Source organism: Myotis daubentonii, chromosome 12 (assembly GCF_963259705.1).
Source record: "Myotis daubentonii chromosome 12, mMyoDau2.1, whole genome shotgun sequence".
In the NCBI taxonomy this organism is placed as follows: Eukaryota; Metazoa; Chordata; class Mammalia; order Chiroptera; family Vespertilionidae; genus Myotis; species Myotis daubentonii.
The window spans coordinates 64985744-65008000 of NC_081851.1; the positions used below are offsets into that span (position 1 = coordinate 64985744).

At 38.9% G+C, this 22257-nt stretch overlaps 1 protein-coding gene across 14 annotated transcripts in view; it reads right to left on the reverse strand.

The window, feature by feature from the left end:
• The window catches only part of BIRC6 (baculoviral IAP repeat containing 6), a 186214-nt gene that overhangs the window by 147327 nt on the left and 16630 nt on the right, over positions 1 to 22257 (reverse strand). For 11 of the 14 annotated variants that reach the window (XR_009448008.1, XM_059660180.1, XM_059660179.1 and 8 more), the window contains exons 2-9: positions 21798 to 21979; positions 17868 to 18005; positions 12563 to 12756; positions 7832 to 7943; positions 4546 to 4628; positions 2526 to 2748; positions 2288 to 2448; positions 221 to 279 (exon numbers count right to left, since the gene is read on the reverse strand). Coding sequence is in view for 13 of the 14 variants with exons in the window: in XM_059660180.1 (XP_059516163.1) it covers positions 221 to 279; positions 2288 to 2448; positions 2526 to 2748; positions 4546 to 4628; positions 7832 to 7943; positions 12563 to 12756; positions 17868 to 18005; positions 21798 to 21979 (1152 nt within the window). In the remaining variant the exon portion in view is untranslated. Of the gene's footprint in view, positions 1 to 220; positions 280 to 2287; positions 2449 to 2525; positions 2749 to 4545; positions 4629 to 7831; positions 7944 to 12562; positions 12757 to 12936; positions 13082 to 17867; positions 18006 to 21797; positions 21980 to 22257 lie in introns of those variants that run through there. The other 3 variants (XM_059660181.1, XM_059660186.1, XM_059660188.1) reach the window with 3 other exon arrangements.

Consider the following 22257-nt stretch of genomic DNA (forward strand, 5'->3'; position numbering starts at 1 on the left):
TTACTTTTATTTAAAAAGAGGATACATTAAGCAAATAAATTGAACACATTATTAAGAGCTCAATGTCAACTCCCTGACATCTGGGACAAAATTTTTGATAAAGTTGTCCCTTTACTTCATTTGGCTCAAGTAGGTACCATTTAAAGTTAAGTAGGAAACACTATGTACTACTAATTCAAGATCTCTGCTATAAACAGATCATCTAACATTTTTTACATACCTGTCACAGAATCTGATCTGGAATGCTCTTCACTATCTGAATCCTCCAGTAAATCATCACTTAAAAGACAAAGTAAAAATATAATTTGAATTTCAAAAAAATGTATACATGTGAGACAGGAAGAAAAAAAAAGTACAATGTTACAACAACCACTGCTTTACATCTAGAATATAAGCATCACAAAAACTATTAAAACTAACTTAAATTATGTATAAGTAGTCTGAGACCATAAGTGATTAAACAATGCTGATAAACTGCGGGCTCGATCCCCAGTGTGGGGTATGCAGGAGGCAGCTGATCAATGATTGTCCCTCATCACTGATGTTTCTCTCTCTCTCCCTCTTCCTTCCTCTCTGAAGTCAATAAAAATATTTTTAAAGGGGTCTACTTTATGGAAAAAAATAGATCAAAAGTATGAATAAAATAGATACTATCTATCAATAATAACTTTAATTGCAAATGATTAAATGTTCCAACCAAAAGATAAAGGGTGCTTGAATGGGTAACAAAACAAGACCCTACACATGCTGTCTGTAACAGACTCACTTTAGATCAAAAGACACATAGACTGAAAGTGAAGGGACAGAAAAGGATTTTTCATAAAAAGGAAACAACAAAAAGCTGGGATAGCAATACTTATACCACACAAAATAGAATTTAAAACAAAGACACAAAAAACGACCCAGCAATTCCACTTCTGGATATTTATCCAAAAAATACGAAATAGAAAAGCCATATGCATCCATATGTTCACTGCAACATTATTTACAATAGGCAAGATATGGAAGCAACCCAAGTGTCCATCAACAGATGAATGGATAAAGTGTTGCATATATACAATTTGACTCAGCCATAAAAAAAATCTTGCCATCTGCAACAACATGGATGGATCGTATTGTGCTGAATCAAGTAAGTCAGAGAAAAGGCAAATACTACATGATTTCACTTATATGTAGAATGTAAAAAGAAAAAATAAACAAGCAGAACAGAAACAGACTCATAGATGCAGAGAACATTTTGACAATTGCTAGATTGGGGGGTAGCAGGGGAAATAAAAAAGGTGAAGGGATTAATAAGTACAAATCAGTATTTACAGAATAGCTCTGGAGATGTAAAGTACAGCATAGAATGTAGTCAATAATATTGTAATAATTATGTAAGTTGTTAGATGAGCAGTAAACTTATGACTTTGTAAGTCATATACTAGTATATGTCTAATCACTGGGCTCTGCATCTGCAAGTAAAATAATATTGTACATCAACTCTAATATTAAAAAATATATTTGAATTAAAAAATAAAATTGAAGAAGAAAAGGGGAGAGGGGAGCTACTAATACTTAAGACAAGTTGAGTGGTTTGTGAAATCCTTCAATCTGCCTACTTGAGAATACTGCAGGTGTTGCTCTGTAATCCTAGCCCAGTTCAGAGTTACAACGGCAGTTTCTTGGAAACAAATGAGTGAAATGAGATTATATTTTTATTCTCCTTCCCCACATAGATCAAATAAACCTATAGAAATCAGGAATCTGCCAGAAAAGCTCAATGGAAGAGAATCCAACACAGAATTTTTAACAAAATGTTTCTATAGCAATAATTTTGTTTCAAATCTTTGCTGGCTACTGATAAATTGTTTTAAATAACTAGGTCATCCTCTCTAGCCACAAGTTATGTCATTATTCATGAGGATGTCTATAATTTAAAGTGCTAATTAAAAAAAAGGGGAAACTAAAACCATTTAACCATTTGGTTCAACAGCTTTATGAAAAGATTTAATAGAAGGTGAAATTACAAGCCTAATCGAAGGGTTGTTTTGTTCATTATTTACACTATTTTCCGATGCAGCAATTATGTCCAATTAATGGCATAGGTTAATGTAGAAAATAAAGTATATTTTACAGACTATGGCATTTCTAAAAGAATTATACAGCTATTTCACATTTTAAACAAACATTTATTATCTAATTTGTTAACATAATAATTTTCTGCCTCTTTAATTAGAATTAAGAGAACATACAATTTAGGAAAATACTTAATGTCTATAAATACCAATAAAACAAATTCACATACCTATCTCCTTCCAATTTTGGTATATCTGAGCAACTAGAGGAGTCTTCTAGCCACGCCAAAGTTGGTCTCCTTGATTCAACTGTTGAGCTTGGTTCTCCTGACAGAATAAGCTGTTGTACAATAGCTGGATCATATGCATTAATTTCAAACTTTAAGTGCACCTAAACAATGAAAAGGCTAAGTTTACAACTGCTTTTTTTCTCAATTACTAATCTATTACTTCAAAATTAAAATATACCTTCATAAGTTTGGAAACATCCCATATGCAGATCTTTCCTCGTTTCGTTGCAGCAGCTAGAAAATGGGGGCAGCTTCCCGACCCAAAGCAAGATATTCTGTCAGTTCCATCCGTACAAGGAAACTGTGCAGGACTTGTTGCGAGAGTGACTGACAATGGCACATTCTGTGTGTGCTCACCTTTCACAAAGGGGCAATTTGGGGAATGTCTCTCATGCTCAGACCTTTACATAAACCAACAGGAAAAAATTTAATGAATAACAAAGCAGTTAAATTTGCACATTAAAACAAAATATCAGGATCATCTTTTCTTTTTGAAAAAACAAGTATTCCTTACCAAGATTCAAATACCAAATCATTCAACATCATCTAACATGTCCAACCAGAACTTCATAATAGCAGTTATTATACGCTTTAACTCAATACAAATACAGTCTCAGATGAAACTCAGAAATGCTACAGTATAATTTATGCTATATCAGCATCCTGATTAAATTGCTTAAAGTCCTGGTATTTCCTCATAATGGTTTCCTACATCTTTAAATGAATAACTACTTTATATAGATTTAAAATTCTCCATATATGCAGAGTACAGTGACAACAGTTAATACTGCATTGTATATTTAAAATTTGCGAAGCCCTAGCCAGTTTGGCTGAGGGGATAAAACATTGGCCTGCTGACTAGAGGGTCCCAAGTTCAATTTCGATTCCAGTAGAAGGCATGTGCCCAAGTTGGGGGCTTGATCTCCAGTAGGGGGCGTGCAGGAGGCAGGCATCAATGATTCTCTCTTGTCAGTGATGTTTCTACAGCCCTCTCCCTTTCTCTCTAAAATCAATAAAATATATTTAAAAATAAATAAATATTTACAAAGAAGAACCCTGTGATGAAAAGCAAGGACCTACAACCATAACTCAGTTGGTTGGGCATCATCCCATGCACCAAAAGGTTCAATTCGGGGTCAGGGCAAATATCCAGGTTTCAGGTTGAAAACCCTAGTCAGGATGACTACAGGAAGCAACCAACTGATGTTTTTCTCGTATCTTTGTCTGTTTGTCTGTCTGTCTGTCTGTCTATCTCTCTCTCTCCCCCATCTCCCTTCCTCTCTCTACAGAATCAATAAAAAATATATCCTTGGGTGAAGATTAAAAATATAAATTACAATAAAATTTATTAACATAAATCATAAGACCCTCATCTGTGGATTCCCCACTGACAGCCTGCCTTCAACAGATCACTATTAAACAGCTGAAGTTAATCATGCTCTTTTCATTTATTTTATCATAGTATCTTGGTTTTCAGAGTCTGACTCTATTCTTTGGCACTTTCAAGTACAGACTTTAGGCAGTGAAAGATCTTAGCGATACTGTATGCTAAGTGATGTGACAGAGCACAGACAGTGCTACCTCATCCTCCTGAGACAAGGGAAAAAATACCGATGGCAGAAAGACATGAATATTATTATATCTAGATCAGAAAAGCACAATTTAGAAGCACACATATTGTGGAGAGTAGCTACAGCATTTGGACAGGTTCAACCCTCAGACTGACTTGTGGCAAAGCCACAAACAAGTCCCAGCTTGGAGGGCAAAGCCCTCCCAGCACAATTATAGCCAAAAGGCTATGACTGTAAGCTTGACCTTATGGTCCAACCCTACAGTCCTAGATAGCTAAGGAATGTGGCCTTCGGGGGGTACAGCAAGTGCTGCCTGAACGAAGCTGGATAGAGTTCAGAGAATGGCAACGACAGGAAAGAAGCAGAAGTGAAATTTGCAAGAACACTGTAAACATCTTGCCCTTGTTTTGCTTTGTGTGATCTGACTACAAAATAAAGCTTGGGCTTACAGACTGTGTCACTGTTTCCTCATCTAGGCACAGTGATACACCTGGTTCCAACTGTATTCTCTTGTCTGTTTTCTTTAATCCTTCACCGCCCCTCCTCGGGCTCACCCCTGGCCATGTGGGACGCAGTCCAATATATAGGATTAATTTAGCTATTATGTCCAGATTAATGAAGACTCACCAAGGTTCATCAGTAGGTTCCCAACAAACAAGGCATACACTACAAGTAAAACACATGGCTCTATCATCTCCAGATGAGGCAGGCTGCAAATTTATAAAGAAAACACACAAGGTTAATCAACATTAAAATAACTTTTTAATAAAAACTTCTAAAAAAGTCAATAAATTTAGGTAAAATTCTTTATTGAAAAAAGAAAATTAGCCTCCAGTATTAGGTTCAAGCAATACACTGAATCCCTAAATGTTTATAAACTTGCTGCTTTATTTGAAAAATTGTGTTTCATCAGAAAATGACCATTAAATCAAACATAGAAGCACATAGATGATCTCAGATTTATTACTGACTAGAGGCCTAATGCACAAAATTCATGCAAAAGTAGGCCTTCCTTCCCCCAGCTGCCGGCACCAGCTTCCCTCTGGCACCCAGAACCTGGGCTTTCCTCCGGCCATTGGCAGGCACCGGGACCTGGGCTTCCCTCGCAACCCCGGCTTTGTCCGAAAGAATGTCCGGTCTAATTAGTATATTACACTTTTATTATTATAAATTAGAGGCCCGATGCACGAAATTAGTGCATGGGAGGGGTGTCCCTAAGGCCAGCCTGCGCGCTCTCGCAATCCGGGACCCCTAACTCCTAACCGCCTGCCTGCTCACGCCTAACCACCCACCTGCTTGCTCCTTACCACTTGGCTCCCCACCCCTTACCACCCGCCTGCTTGCTCCTAACCACTTGGATAGCCACTCCTTAGTGCTGCCACGGAGGCGGGAGAGGCTCCCGCCACCACCACTGCACTCGCCAGCCATGAGCCCGGCTTCTGGCTGAGCAGAGCTCCCACTGTGGGAGCGCACTGACTCCTGCATTGCAAGTCTACCCCCTGGTGGTCAATGCATGTCATACTGACCAGTCGTTCTGGTCATTCTGCCGTAATGGTCACTGGGCTTTTATGTATATAGATTATACTACTGATTATATTACTAAAGTATTTGAAATATAGTCAAGTATAGAAAGAAAAAAACTAACAAGTTTATTATTACAAAATGAATCCCATACAACCATATAAGGGCAAGTAAAAATGAAATGCAAACTAGTGAACCTAATTCACGTAATATTCTTCAAGACACATGGGACTACATCCTACAAGTAAATAAAATAACAAAACCTGAACTCAAACTTACCTCTAAAAACCAATGTTTTTATTTTTATCACTTACTGTGTCTACAGGTGTAAATTTATTATATATTTTAGAAGATTAAGAATAATCAACCCTTAATACAGACAGAAGATTCTAGAAAACCTATGATTTTACCTCTTGGCTAATATGTAATACAATGAATAATTCAATAGGAAAAATATCAAGTTATCCCTTCTCAGAGGCTATTTTAGAAAATGCCACCAAATCCTATATAATAAAAGCCTAATATGCTAAGTGTCCAGTCGTCCAGTTGGCCATTCAACCAATCAAAGCATAACATGCTAATGATATGCTAAGGCCGCTCAAACACTCGCTATGACATGCACTGACCACCAGGGGGAAGACAGTCAATGGGTCGACCAGTCGCTATGACATGTACTGACCACCAGGGGAGACGCTCCGACTGGTAGGTTAGCTTGCTGCTGGGGTCTGGCCGATCAGGACTGAGCGAGATGGTCCAGACACGCCCTGGAGCCTTCCCGCAGTCCCTCCCCAGCTGGCCAATCTCCTGCATCCTTTCCCAGCCCCAATCATGCACAGGTGGGTTCCCTCGGCCTGGCCTGCGCCCTCTCACAATCCGGGACCCCTTGGGGGATGTCAGAGAGCTGTTTTCAGCCTGATGGCAGAACGACTGGTCACTATGATGCACACTGACAACCAGGGCGCAGACGCTCAATACAGGAGCTGCCCCTTAATGGTTAGTACGCTCCCACAGGGGGAACGCCACTCAGCCAGAAGCTGAGCTGATGGCTGGCAAGCACAGTGGCGGTGGCAGGAACCTCTCCCACCTGAACAGCAATGCTAAGGATGTCCAACTGATGGCTTAGGCCCTATCCCAGTGAGCCTAAGCCATCAGTCAGACATCCCCATAGGGCTCCCGAACTGCGAGAGGGTGCAGGCCGGGCTGAGGTACCACCTCCCTCTGAGTGTACTAATTTTGTGCACCAGGCCTCTAGTAGGAAGATAAAAAGTTAGGAAAAATGGTCCATATTTAATTCTTAATTTAAGAAAATAATGCAAGTGATTCTAATATTAGCCAGTCTCCAAATGACTCTAACTAATAATCTGAAAAACTTTAAATAAAATATTCAAATATTTATGACATTCTGAATTTTAGTTAACATATTCAGAAACACTTCAAGATAACTAAGAAATAATCACTCTGCAAATTCTTAATGATAGTAACTTCAATGTATTTCAAAGTTTCATTGAATTCTAAAATTAACTAAGCAAGTTTAATGAAAAACTTACATGTAAATGCTAGATATCTTAGATTCTTTAGCAGGGATAAAACAATGGCAAGCCAGTCTACACTGTACTCAGTAGAAGTAGTATATTTTTCCTATCTAAACCTATTTTTTCTTACCTTCCCTCTACTTTATTCAATGAAACTCTCCATAATGTCCCATTCTCATGTCTTTTTGTCACACTAATCCTTACAATGTACACATTCCTCTTTTCCTGCATAAAACTATGACTATTTTCCTTGACTAATTATTCCTCTTTCTGTCCAGTGTCTTAATCAATTTTTTAATACTTTATGTATTCAGGTTGCATTTTACTACACATAATGTTGCTACTATAATTATCTAGTATATGGGTAATTTCTTAATCAATTTTTTAATACTTTATGTATTCAGGTTGCATTTTACTACACATAATGTTGCTACTATAATTATCTAGTATATGGTTAATTTTTATCCTAAATAAAATTAGAATTATAGTAAGAATGTGTTGCTTTTATTGAATTACCATAAGTACTTATTTCTGTTATGCATGCATAAGTCAAAAAGTGAAAATGAATACACACCCAAAGAAAACAGATTTTAAAAAGCACATGTGAAGAATATTGCCTACTTTCTAAAAGAAAATAGTTATGTAGCATTAACTCAGTTGTTAGTTACTTTTAACAAATGTTTTTTCTTTTCGTGCACAATACATGACATAGCACTAGCCAGTCAATATTATGATCAAAGGAATAAGAAAGAAAAACACTCACATAAAGGCATACACATAAGCACACAGGGTACACAAAGTAAGTTTTTGAAAAAGTTTTTTTAAAACAAAAAACTGGGTTTTTTTATAATATTTTTTACCTGATGATAGAATCCAGCTTGAGCCATGGGATCTGGTTGTGCCCATCTATAGCCTACATGAGGCCATGATGTAAATGTCTCCCGTCTGTTAGCTTCACTATACATTAATGATCTAAAAGTAAACATACTTTATGTTATCGAAGTTAGGCATCAAATGATATTGACACTCCTATTTCACACTAATGAAAAAACTTTACTAGATTATCAACAAAAACTTGTAATAGTCTAATAACCACTTTCAAATTTGTATTTTAAACTAAAAATGATCACTTTAAGGAATTTCTCTTAAACAGTGTAGGAAAAAATAAGCCTGATTAATAGCCACAATTTATAAACAATTCCTGGAGTAGATTTAATTAACCGATGTTACATAATTACCAAGCCAAGAACACACAATCTGGAAATGTAGAGGGAGAAAGTTGTATGCCTTCATCATTTGCCAAGTTTTGTATAAGTGGGTAAAATTAAAACCAAAAAACAGTGGTTTTATCTCATTCATATTGAGAAAATATTTTCTAATTTAATATTTTTAAGTACGTAGAGGGCAATTGTTTGTTCTTTCAGAGAAATCCCTTTCCAGGAAAGTTGTACTCTCCATGGAATTATAAAAAAGGGAAATCTTCATATGTTTTCATATTTAAATATGTGAGCTCACTGAGTGTGAACCTATAACACACAGAGCATTGAAGTATTTCTTTAAAGGATCATACCAAAATTAGAAAAAGTCCAAATAGATTCAAGTAAGAAAGAACTGGTAAGCAAAGCTTACTCTTCCTAACATAAATGAGTAACTGATAACAGGAGGGCAGGGGAAGGGAGCAAAAGTGGCAAAGATCATCACAAGATCAGAAAAATATTTTTCCTTAAATTAGTACACAATCTACTATAATATTGCTAGTGATTTTAGGATTAACTCATAGTTGTGTTCTGGTTTGAAAGAAAAAGAAAAAAAAACGCCATTGGGTTAGAAAAGCCTTGTCCTCTATGGACTATATATATCTTCAAGATCTGTGTCAGTCTTGGAAAGCTGTCTCCTTAGTTATATTACCAAACAGAACAGCAATAACATCTACCCGAACCTAATTCAAACCCCCAACAGATCTAAGTTCAACAGGGTCCTAGTACAGTCCCTAGATTCACCTGTAATGAAACAAACACAGACTACATCACAATTAATATTTTGAGACATTTAACACCTCCAGAAACACTGAATAGCCTATCTAAGCAATGTATTTCCTAAAATAAAATATTTACCACAGTTTGCACTGCCTTCTTTAGAAACCCTGCTATTGTTTGCAATTAAAATAGCTGTGAGTAGCTGCTTTATAATCTCTTCAAGATAGGTATAGCTCTCACAGACAAGAAACATTTATTCTAAGTATACATTCCCCCCCCCCCTCCAAACATTCCAAAGAATATTTTAAGGACAGCCACAGCACATATCACCTGACACTTAGCCACATTAAAAATGACAGTTTTGCCGAAACCGGTTTGGCTCAGTGGATAGAGCGTCGGCCTACGGACTGAAAGGTCCCAGGTTCGATTCCGGTCAAGGGCATGTACCTGGGTTGCGGGCATATCCCCAGTAGGAGATGTGCAGGAGGCAGCTGATCGATGTTTCTCTCTCATCGATGTTTCCAACTCTCTATCTCTCTCCCTTCCTCTCTGTGAAAAATCAATAAAATATATTTAAAAAAAAAAATGACAGTTTCGCCCTAATTGGTTTGACTCAGTGAATAGAGCGTCGGCCTACGACTGAAGAAGAGTCCCGGGTTCAATTCTGGTCAAGGGCACATGCCCAGGTTGCAGGCTGATCTCCAGTGGGGTGTGCGCAGGAGGCAGCCAATCAATGATTCTCTCTCATCATTGATGTTATTATCTCTCTCCCTCTCCCTTTCTCTCTGAAATAAAAATATATTTTTAAAACACTGACAGTTTCGCCGTAACCCGTTTGGCTCAGTGGATGGAGCGTCGGCCTGCGGACTGAAAGGTCCCAGGTTCGATTCCGGTCAAGGGCATGTACCTTGGTTGCGGGCACATCCCCAGTGCGGGATGTGCAGGAGGTGCCTGGTCGATGTTTCTCTCTCATTGATGTTTCTGACTCTCTATCCCTCTCCCTTCCTCTCCGTAAAAAATCAATAAAATATATTTTTTTAAAAAAAGACAGTTTCTACATTTTGCCCAAAAGACAGAGATAACAATATTACTATCCTATATAATACAAGCGTAATATGCTAAGTGTCCAACCAATCAGTTGACTGGTCAACCGCTCAACCAGTCACTATGACACGCACTGACCACCAGTGGGCAGACGCTCTAACCGGTAGGTTAGCTTGCTGCGGGGGTCTGGCCAATTGGGACTGGGTGAGAGGGCCGGACACACCCTGGAGCCTTCCCAAGGTCCCTCCTTGGCCAGATGGCCGGCTGGCCCCCATTGGCACCCATCCGGACTAGGCAAGACAGCCCCGATCAGCCCCGATCGCTGGCCAGGCCAAGGGAGCCGACCTTTGCACAAACTGGTGCACCAGGCCTCTAGTGGAATATAAAAATTCTTTACAAATTTTAATACAACCAATAGAAGTTATTGATAGAATAAAATCACTTTTTAAAAAAAGGCAACTAACTGATTAATCAAAATCTGTTTACCGAGATAAACTAGTAAGTACTGCAAACTAATATAAGAGCCATACTTAAGATAATAGAAATTAAAAGTTAATTCATTCAGTAGTGCCTTTGCTAATATTAGTGTGTACTATTTATAAATGTACTTCAAAAAAGAGCATAAGAAATTACAATTCACATTCATGAAAATGTAAAAACATAAAATGCTGCATGTGAAGGCAAATGTGAACCTAAATCAAAACAGTTAAATTCAACATTTCGTACTGAATATTTAGCATTTTTAAATTGTAATGCTTTTAAAAAGAATCTGATGTTACTTCAAATAATTTGTTTTTAAATTAATGCATTACTAGCTTTTCAATGAGTTTGACACATAGCAGAACCCCAATAAATCTTCATTAAAGAAAATAATGGTTGAGGTATGATTTTTATAATACTCTATTTTGTTTAATTGATTTCAGAGAGGTAGGGAGAGAGACAGACAAACAGAAACATCAATGATGAAGAGTGAATCATTCAAGCATGCCCCTGCTGCATGCCCCTCACTGTGGATCAAGCCTGCAACCTGGGCATGTCCCCTGACCAGGAATCGAACCATGACATTCTGGTTCATAGGCTGACGCTCAACCACTGAGCCACACTGACCAGGCTATAATACTCTTTAAATCGAGGGCAGGCAGCATAAAAATCTTAATTCAAAATTGTCCTAATTGATTTTTTAAAAATAGTTTTCATTATTTTCAATAAAAAATAATATATAGCTCTTATAGTCAGATTCCAGCATGGTTTTGTAATTTATCAAAATTTATCTCAAAGGCCCTGGCCGGGTAGTTGAGTTGGTTAGAACATTGTCCCAAAACTCAAAGGTTCCGAGTTCCATCCCCAGTCCAGGCACATACAAGAATCAACTAATCTATACTAATAATAGAGAAATATGCAAATTGCCCAGGATGCCGTCACAGTAACAACCGAACAGCAGGCTGCGTGGGGCGACAAGGCTGGCAGGGGTGTTAGTGAGAGACGACCCAACAATTGAACAGCAGGCTGCTATAGGGCAACCAGGCCGGCAGGTGATTACTGAGGGACGACCAAATGACTGAAACCAGGCTACATGGGCCGACAAGGCCGACGAGGGGGTTAGTGAGGGACGACCAAACGAATGAACATCAGGTTATGTGGGGCGACCAGGCCAGCAGTGGGGGCGAGGGGGGGGCAGTTGAGGGTGACCAGGTCAGCAGGGAGTTGGGGGCGACCAGGACAGCAGGGGGGACAGTGAGGGGGCGACCAGGTCGGCAGAGGGGGGCAGTTGGGGGCGATCAGGCAGGCAGGTGAGCAGTTAGGAGACAACAGTCCTGGATTGTGAGAGGGATGTCTGACTTCCAGACATCCCCCGAGAGGTCCCTGATTGGAGAGGGTGCAGGCTGGGCTGAGGGGAGCCCTCTCCCCCATGCACAATTTTCATGCATTGGTCCTCTAGTGAATGCATAAATAGGTGGAACACCAAATAGATGTTTGTTTCTTTCGCTTCCTCTCTCTCTCTCTCTCCCCGCCCACTTCCTCTCTCTCTCTAAAATCAATTTTTAAAAATTTATCCCAAAGGTCACAAAATTTTAACAGAAAAATAATTCTTATATAGTAAATAATTATATTTTTAAGTTCCAAAATATAGTTTTACCAGCCTTTAAATACCTTCCAGGTACCAAAACAAATAACAATTCAAGTGGTAATTTAGTTTACTTCAGTGTTTTTTTTTCCCCCCCCCGAGAGGAAGGGAAAGGAAGAGAGAGCTAGAAACATCAATGATGAAAGAGAATCAATTGATTTGCTGTCTCCTGCACGCCCTACACTAGGTATGGAGCCCAAAACCTAGGCATGTACCCTTGTCTGGAATTGAACCCGGGACCCTTCAGTCCACAGGCCGACACTCTATCCACTGGGCCAAACCAGCTAGAGCCACTTCAGTATTTTGATAGAAATGAAAATCTGAATGTTTTTCAAAAACTTGTGAAAAATTTTTTAATCATAATCAAATTTACAGTTGTTCTTGGTTAATTCAAAAACGAATCAATTCAATCTCAGTGTCATATCTCTTTATAAGCAAAGTTATACCTGTCCACAGAACGGCCTGGCCCCACTCCAAGTTCTGGACGTGCACTAGGTAAGAGGTAAGACAACCTGTCCATCACTGAAGACGCCACAGGTAAGGCAGCAACATTTTGATTTATTTTCTTGAGTTCATTCACAATGGCACTGGCAATGGACTTTAACACATGATGAGGAAGATGAAATGTAACTGTGGCCCACTGAAAGAAAATGGGGAGTGTAAGCAAAGGAAAATGTATTCAACAGTTTTAACCAAAACCATAATGTAGACATTATAAAATAAAGAACTACTTATCAGTCTCAAGTCAGTTTACTCCATTAATTCATCAGTTAAAGCAGAAACTTGCAATTACATAAGAAGTAAAATCTCAATTAGTCACCCTCAAAAAGACAGTTAAGAACCAGATGGTAATACACCTTCTCACATATCCCATCCACAATTAATACGTTAAGCACCATGTCAGACACCAATGACTGACACTATACTTTCCATCCGGATCTCGTCAGTCACTGGTGCCACCAGCTTATCAGTGAGATCAGATATCGCGGGCTAAACGGAAAGGAAGACAAAACAGGCTTGGAACTTAAGGTGTTAAGAAAAACTAAAATCGCCGAAACCGGTTTGGCTCAGTGGATAGAGCGTCGGCCTGCGGACTGAAAGGTCCCAGGTTCGATTCCAGTCAGGGGCATGTACCTGGGTTGCGGGCACATCCCCAGTAGGGGGTATGAAGGAGGCGGCTGATCGATGTTTCTCTCTCATCGATGTTTCTAACTCTCTATCTCTCTCCCTTCCTCTCTGTAAAAAGTCAATAAAATATATTTTAAAAAAAAGAAAAAGAAAAACTAAAATCATCTGTAATTTTTTATATTCCTTCAGCACATATACAATGTTAAGCACAAACCAGGCACTCAAGTATCTCCATATATAAGAATATAGTTGTAGCCCTGGCTGGTTTGGCTCAGAGAATAGAGCTTTGTCCTGCGAACTGAAGAGTCCCAGGTTCGATTCCGGTCAAGAGCACGTACCGAGGTTGCAGGCTCCTCCCCAGCCCGGGCCCTGGTTGGGGCTCATGCAGGAGGCAACTAATCTGTGTGTTTCTTTCACATCGATATTTCTCTCTGTCTTTCCCTCTCTGTTCCACTCTCTCTAAAAATCAATGGAAAAATATCCTCCGGTGAGGATTTAAAAAAAAAAAAAGAATATATTTGTACAATTTATTATTACTAAGGTAGATGAGAAATTACTTTGGCTTGGCATATTCTTATGCATTTATTGTTGTTATCATCATAATCTAGCAAAAGTAACTAAAAAATAGATCTGTAGTCACACAGACTTGGATTCCAAGCCCATCTTCACCATCAATAATGGTACCCTGGTCAAATTAACTTCAGATTCCTGCTTATGTGAAATGGGCAAAAACAAATACTTATTCATATAAAGTTCTTATGAGAATTCAAGTGAGAATTGGTACAGTTTTTAACAAAGTAGATATTCAATAAATATCAACCATAATAAATTAATATTAAAATAATTGCTTTAAAAGTTAGGCTTTTATGATAAGCATTATTCTCCCAGAAATCTATAAAGTAATTTCATCTTTATATCCTGTCCCCACTCACCTGTAGTTTCCACTCTCTAATATATTCTAGGCAGCCTACTTAAAGTATTACTTATCTAGATAACTGGAAAACTTGTGTCCAGAAATATAATTTGAATTGCTAAACTATAAAAAAACAGAGAGGCCCTGATTGGGTAGCTCAGTTGGTTAGAGCATTGTTCCAATATACCAAGGTTGTGTGTTTGATCCCCACAACCAATGAATGCATAAATAATGCATAAATAAGTGTAACAACAAGTTGATGTTTCTCCCGCTACAACCAATCTAAAAAAAAATTTAATTAAATAAAATAAAAATGTACGAGAGAGAGAATGAAAGCCTCTTTGTTTCTAGACCTAAACTGTTCATACATCCAGAGCCTCTTGGTTGAAAGGGAGGCTGAATCCCCTTGAGAAAGAATCCTACAACAGTGCCTCAACTATACACTGTAAAACATATTCCAAGTCTTCCCCAATGGCATCTGCGTATTCACTACAGTCACTGTGCACTGGGAGACATGCCTGAAAGGTTAGAATTCTACCTTACAGGATTATTCTTTGAATCAACCAAAAATATATGATACAGTTTCTCCTGAGCAGTGTCAGTATTATACTTAACCAATTCTCAAACTTTTAAGATTTATGCTATGGAAATCTTATGTCCCTAGGGAAGGTTCCACCAGGATACAATTGTTCCACTGAGTTACGTGATGACACTGCTACCAAACATCAGGCAAAAAAAGGAGGTTATTCTACTAGTTGGTATGATTAAGACTGACAAGGGAAATTGGATTGTTGCTAAATAACAGGGGCAAGGAGAACTTAGTTAAAATCCAGGAGATTTTCTAGGATGCCCTTAAGCCCTATGTCCACTAGTAAAAGTGAATGGATCATTACAACTTAAACACAGCACCACTGAGGATTTCGATCCTGCAAGAGTTAAGATTTGTGTCACTCCACCATGTAAAGACATCTGACCAGATGAGGTGCGGGCTCAGAACAAAAAGAATATGGAATAGGTACTTGAAGGAGGAGGTTATAAATGTCAAGTATATCCTCTTCACCATTATAAAATTGAGGGATAGAGCAGCTATGCATATTTTCTTCCCTTATTACATAATTGATGAATGGATAAATGGATAGATGGATGATTTTCAGGGGTGAGAAACGTCTGGCCCACTGTATAAGGTGCAAGAAATCATTTAGTCTGGCCCTGCCAAGGCATTATGGGTGAATTAATTAAATGTTTGACCAAATATAGCAGGCTGATTTTTAACTTGATAATTTTGAATGGCTTGAGATTGACGTTATAACTATCCAAATGGCCCTTGGCATAAAAAAAAGGTTCCTCACCCCACATTTAGATAGAGACAGACACACAGACATAAACACACTTATATAGACTTATTATTTTATATAAGAATTTTTAGTTATAGCTAATTCAGTCTTTAGGTAGCAGAGTTCTGTTACTTAAACATTTGAGACTGTAACTAAAGTTTAGGAGTAGCTAATATTATCCAGGGTTGAATAAAATACCTGTTGGAAGTTTGTTTCTTTCCTTTCTGGGGAACGGGGAAAGAGATTCTTCATTTGTAAGAAGAAATAGTTCCCCTTGTTAAGTAAAACCATAATATCTTTGTTCAAATACATATAGATTGTGAGTATGGAGATGCTGAGAAGGCAAAAGGGTGGACTGTGCCTGTTATTAAACTACTGTCTCTAAGCACCAAACCTACCCTTTAGTTCTCTTCTCTGTCATATTGGGTCTGGGACTCTACAAACTATATTTCTTCTTTGCCAACCAGTTTTCTGGCTGATGGGTTCTGACAAAAGGAACACAGGATGGAAATTGGAAAGCATGGTAAGGGGAGAAAATCTTGCTCTTTGCTATTACTTGTTATTGCTGTCAGGATTGTTTCAACAAATGACCTGGCAGCAGCAGTTTATTGTTTTGTTTTCTTAGGATTCCCAGAACTAGTCTCATAGAGCTCCCTCAGAGCTCCAACAGAGGTACTAACATCAAACAAGTAGCACCTCTCTTCAGAGATATGAGTCTCACTTTCACAAGCTACAAGCTCCACAGGTACCAGCTGGGCAGCAGCTCCTCTTCAGAAATCTGGGCCCCAGAGCCACAGGGCCCATTCTCTAAGTTTGTAGAGTCTGGCAAACCTAACCTCTTGTTTCTCCAGATTACATGAGAGCTGCTTCCTGTAGGTATCATCTATGTGTCAATTCAGCATTTCCTGTTCATTTTTTCAGTTCTCAAAACACATGTTTTTTTTTGTTTGTTTGTTTGTTTGTTTTTTTAAATATATTTTATTGATTTTTTACAGAGAGGAAGGGAGAGGGATAGAGAGTCAGAAACATCAATGAGAGAGAAACATCGACCAGCTGCCTCCTGCACACCCCCCACTGGGGATGTGCCCGCAACCCAGGTACATGCCCTTGACCGGAATCGAACCTGGGACCTTTCAGTCCGCAGGCCGATGCTCTATCCACTGAGCCAAACCGGTTTGGCTCAAAACACATGTTAAATCAATTCCTTTCAATACATTCTCGGTATGAATGCACAGTATGTTTCTGTTTACTAAATAAAATGTCCTATTTCTGGGATAAGGGTTAAAAAAATCATTGTAAATCTAGAAAATATAATTCAATGTAAACATTATAAACATAAAAATATAATCCATGAGGATTTTTAAGAAAAAATATTAAAGATACATTCTTAAATTTAAAAACACACACAGCTATATGCTACAGTCGGAATGTTTGTGTCCCCCATACTCCCAAAATTCATCTGTTAAAATCCTAACCCCCAAAAATGATTTTATTAGTAGGTAGGGCCTTTCATCCCTCATGAATGAAATTAGTGTCTTTACAAAAAAGGCTCGAGAGAGATCCCTTGCCCTTCCAACTGCATGAGGACACAGTGAGAAGGCACCAGCTATGAACCAGATAGGACTGACTTCACCTTGGACGTCCCTGCCTCCACTATTGTGAGCAATAATTTTGTTGTTTATAAGCTACCCAGTCAGTGGTATTCTGGTATAACAGCCCAAACAGACTAAGACAATATATCACAGTATTTTCGAATAATTACAATTGTACATGAGAGAAATAATTTATAAATGTAAAAGTTATTTTTAGGAAAATGGTTTTTACCATCTATGTTATATTCTTCAGTATAGAAATTTTACATGTATTACAATTATAACTTTAAAAGATCTTATAAGAAAAACGCAAAAGAAATTAATAAAATATAGCCAAGGATTTAAGTCAAAGCACCATCTCCCACAGACATCCTAATCATGCAGGGAAAAAAATTTTTAATTTTTTTAATTTTTTTAATTGAAAGAAAACCCAAAATGGTCATCCCATTTCCTAAGACATATTCCATTTCTCATCGAAGCTCATAACCTGACAAGGTCTCTTTCATCAGCCTCTTGACCCACAGAAGCTCATCAAGCACGAAGCTTAGTAACAAAGTCAGCAAAACAGTTCCCACAAACTGAAGTCAAACTGAAGTAAAAATAGTTTCAAATTTAAGATGATTTATAAGCACATTGTTTTAAAAAGAGAAAAATATAAAATCTATGTGGGTCAGGGTAAAAGGAGAACAGAAAAGTGAAAGTATAGAGAGAAAAAAAGAAAAGTGAAAGTATAAGGTTTTTTTCCCATTATAACTCCCAAGTATTTTTTTTTTAATTTTCTTACCTTAGCAACTTTGTGGTTTGCTGCAGTCTCATGAGATGTATTTTTTAAACCATCTTTAAGCTGTGTGATGAACATATCATAACCCTCTGTACTAGAAATATCTACCTTTTCTAAGCATGCTGATAAGAGCTGCTGTGCCTAAATGAAAAAGATGACCACAGAAAATAAAACAAAAATCGTTAAGTTCAAATTCTCATTCAAATAATTTAATTTGTAATGATTCTAACAGTTACTATACCGAAGCTTGCCTACTTTTACTTTTCTTAACAAACTTAAATGATTTGAAAGGACTACTGCAAAATTACGTGACATGAATTCAGTGTATTACCACACAGGAAAAGTTTCAATACACAGAAGCTATCATAAACCAAAGCAAATTAAAACAAACAAACAAAAAAACGTGGCAAGCAAAAACCATGAACAGAAATAATAGAGGTAAAATTTTGAAGACATAAATGTATAGTCCTTCAAAGAATTTTAAATATTCAAACTATGCAAAACCATCAGAGAAGGCATTCATTCACTAGGTTACCAGGATATATTTTAAAAAGCCCTTTTAATTGTTATGCATATATTCAATATGAACTACCTTAAGAGAAATATATGGTTGATATATGGAAAAGAATACATTTACTCTGATCCAACCAAACATAGGACCCCATACTTCAGTTAAGAGAGCAACAAACTAATGTGATGCAGTAAAAGATGCCTGGAGTGTTGGATGGTCTATAAATAAGATATTATGTGAATAACAGAGTTGTAATTATTTAGGTAAAAAGAGAGAAATCCAGCAATAAATGTTAAGAGCCAGCAACGCCCAGGAGATAATAAAAGACCTAGCGATATACCTAGCATTTCAGACAGTGTAGTTGGAAAAATACTGACTAGGGGGTCTATTTCATATAAATATTCAAATATTGTATTGTGATTCTGCAGTATGTTGTTTTTTTTAAACTTGAACAGTATGATTCCATCTTCCATTATAAATATACTATAAATCCTTTATTAAGGCATCAACTTTATTAAGATATTACTTGACCTAAATTCCTTAAATTAGGAGGGGAAAAGTATTCAAAACAACTAGAACTAATTACTTCTCTGTTCAAAGATTTTAGACATGCCCCCATAGCCAGATATTCTAATAAAAGATGGCTATTCTGTTTTCAGAACTCTAACTTCCAGCCACATGATTTCAATATTAAAATATAACAGAAGAAAAAAGAAACATATAATAGAAAACTGTGCTATGACACTAACTGTGAAATCTAAGTGGATATAAGCTGATTTTTTTTTAAATGCCACCTAGAAAGAATAAAAACACCTAACACTTTGACATTTTTCATGTCCTAAATAGAAAATATACTATACTGACAGACTGGTGTGGCTCAGTGGTTGAGCCTTGACCTATGAAACAGGAGGTCACGGTTCAATTCCTGGTCAGGGCACATCCCTGAGTTGCAGGCTCAATCCTCAGTAGGGGGCATGCAGGAGGCAGCCGATCAATGATTCTTTCTCATCATGGATGTTTCTATCTCTCTCTCCCTCTCCCTTCCTCTCTGAAATCAATTTATAAATAAATAAATAAATAAATAAATAAATAAATAAATAAATAAATAAATATCTCACTTGTTTTAGGGAGCACAGGATTATATTCTTTTATATTCTACTAGAGGCCCGGTGCACAATTTGTGCACAGATGGGGTCCCTCAGCCTGGCCCGTGATCGGACCTGGCCCGTGATCGGAGCTGATCAGGGCCGTCTCACCCAGTCCAGGGGGAAGGAACATGGGAGGTTGGCTGGCTGCAGGAGATTGGCTGTGGGAGCATACTGACCACCAGGGGGCAGCTCCTGCATTGAGCATCTTCCCCCAGTGGTCAATGCGCATCATAGCAACCAGTCAACAGGTCGTTTGGTCGACCAGTCCTAACAGCTGCTTAGGCTTTTATAGATAGACTAGGGGCCCGGTGCACGAAATTCGTGCACTGGGTGTGTGTGGGGGATGGGGGGGGAGTGTCCCTCAGACCAGCCTGCCCCCTCTCACATACTGGGAGCCCTCAGGCGTTGACCCCCATCACCCTCCAATCGCAGGATCGGCCCCTTGCCCAGGCCTGACGCTTCTGACAGAGGCATAGACCCCCATCACCCTCCAATCGCCTGATCGGCCCCTTGCCCAGGCCTGATGCCTCCGCCAGAGGTGTCAGGCGTGGACAGGGGACCCCCATCTCCCCCTGATCACTGGCTCTAGCCCCCGCCTAGGCCTGAGGCCTCTGGCCCAGGAATCATGCCTGGGCAGGGGACCCCCATCTCCCTCTGATCGCTGGCTCCACCCCCCTCCCAAGCCTGACGCCTCTGACCCAGGCTTCAGGCCTGGGCAAGGGGACCATCATATCCCCCCAAACCCCGGTTCCGCCCCCCACCCAGGCCTGATGCCTCGGCCAGAGGAGTTGACCCTCATCACCCTCCGATCACCAATCACCGGATCGGCCTCTTGACCAGGCCTGAGGCCTCCGGCAGAGGTGTCAGGCCTGGGCAGGGGACCCCCAGCTCCCTGTGGTTGCAGGCTCCGCCCCTTCCCAGGCCTAACGCCTCTGGCTGAGGCGTCTGGCTTGGACAGCGGGGACCCGCAGCTGCAGCGGCCCCGCGATCGTGGGCTCCGCTTTAGGCCCAGGCAAGGGACCCCTAGCTCCCGGGACTGCCAGCTTCGACCATGCCCAGCTCCCATCGCTGGCTCCACCCCTACTTCCTGCTATCACTGGCCACGGCGGAAAAGGCACCTGATTCTCCGATCATGGCTGGGGGGCAGGGCAAAGGCGGCCCCAGGGCCGCCTTTGCCCTGCCCCCCAGCTCTTAGCTCCCCCCTGGGTTTCTGATCACTTGTCAGTGGCAGGGGGCTTCTTCCTGCTTTCCCTTTTGCCTCCCTCCATTGTGCCTACATATGCAAATTAACCGCCATCTTGTTGGCAGTTAACTGCCAATCTTAGTTGGCAGTTAATTTGCATATAGCCCTGATTAGCCAATGAAAAGGGTAGCTCGTACGCCAATTACCATTTTTCTCTTTTATTAGTGTTGATGTTTCTATTTCTCTCTCCCTCTCCCTTCCTCTCTGAAATCAATAAAAATATATAAATAAGTAAAATAAATAAATAAAAATCTGCTTTTTTAAAAAGTTTAAGTTGGATACACTTACAAATTAAGTAATGAATAATAACACTACAGAAAAATGCATATAGCTGAAATTCTAAACTGGGATTTTTAAGCAATACGATACATAGCATATTCCTTACTGGTTGTCCATTAATATTTATGCCTCCCCTTTTTTAATACTTAAAAAAATAAACTACAACTTTCCCAAGCTTCATAGCCTGATATGGTCATGTGACTAAATTCTGGCCAAAGGGGTAAATATAAAAAAGGTGTATGTAAGAGACTTTGTGAAAGAGCTCAAGAACAAAGAAGGAGAAAGAGACAGAGAGGGAAGAGGGGGGGAGAGAGAAACACAGGAAAGGTGGAAGAAAAGTAAGGTTGGAAGGTCGTGTCACACTGTGCTCTCCTGGTCTTTGTCCTCCTAGTCACTGTGACTGGGAAATGATACTTGGAGCAGTTGTCTTACACTCACAAAATGAAAGCTATAAGAACTGAGGTAAGCAAAGGTGCCTCTACACTTAGCCCTGTACTGTTACTAGAAAGAAATTATCCTGTTTAAGGCATTATATTTTGAGGTCTCTCTTACAGCAGTTTAATCTGTACAGTTCACACTTAAATACCACTTCAACAAGCATTAATTATGCACAGGAAAAACAATTATTTAAATAAAGTTGTGATCAGTAAGTTAACTCTTTATTCTTATTGGACAACCCAATTTCATTTAACAGCTAATAGGTCTGAGGTTACATTAAATAGAAAAATATATTGATACTTATTTTAACTTACCTCTGTAACAGGTAATTCAAGCTGAACCACATCATCCTGCTTTGAAACTGGAGTTTGCAGAGCAGTGTCTAACAACAAGATTCCATTAAGGTCCTTCCTACATCCTACTGCATAGTCATCCACAAATATAACTTTATCCACAGCAGAAATATACTGACATTTCACCTGTCCACCTGGTTTAGCTGTGAAAAGAACAAAAATTAAACACTTAAGATTTTAAGACCAATAGTCCATTCAAGATAAATGTTTACATGGCAACTAAATACAATATAGAATCCTGGACTGGAAAAAAAAAATTGCTCTAAAGAACATTATAAGAACTGATTATACTGAAATATATACTGTAGATCAGATAAAGGTATTAATGTGAAATTATCAACTTGGTAACTACCATTGCTGTTACAAAAGAGAATTATCACTGTTCCTAGAAATAAACAAAAATAGTAAGGGGTAGAGGGGT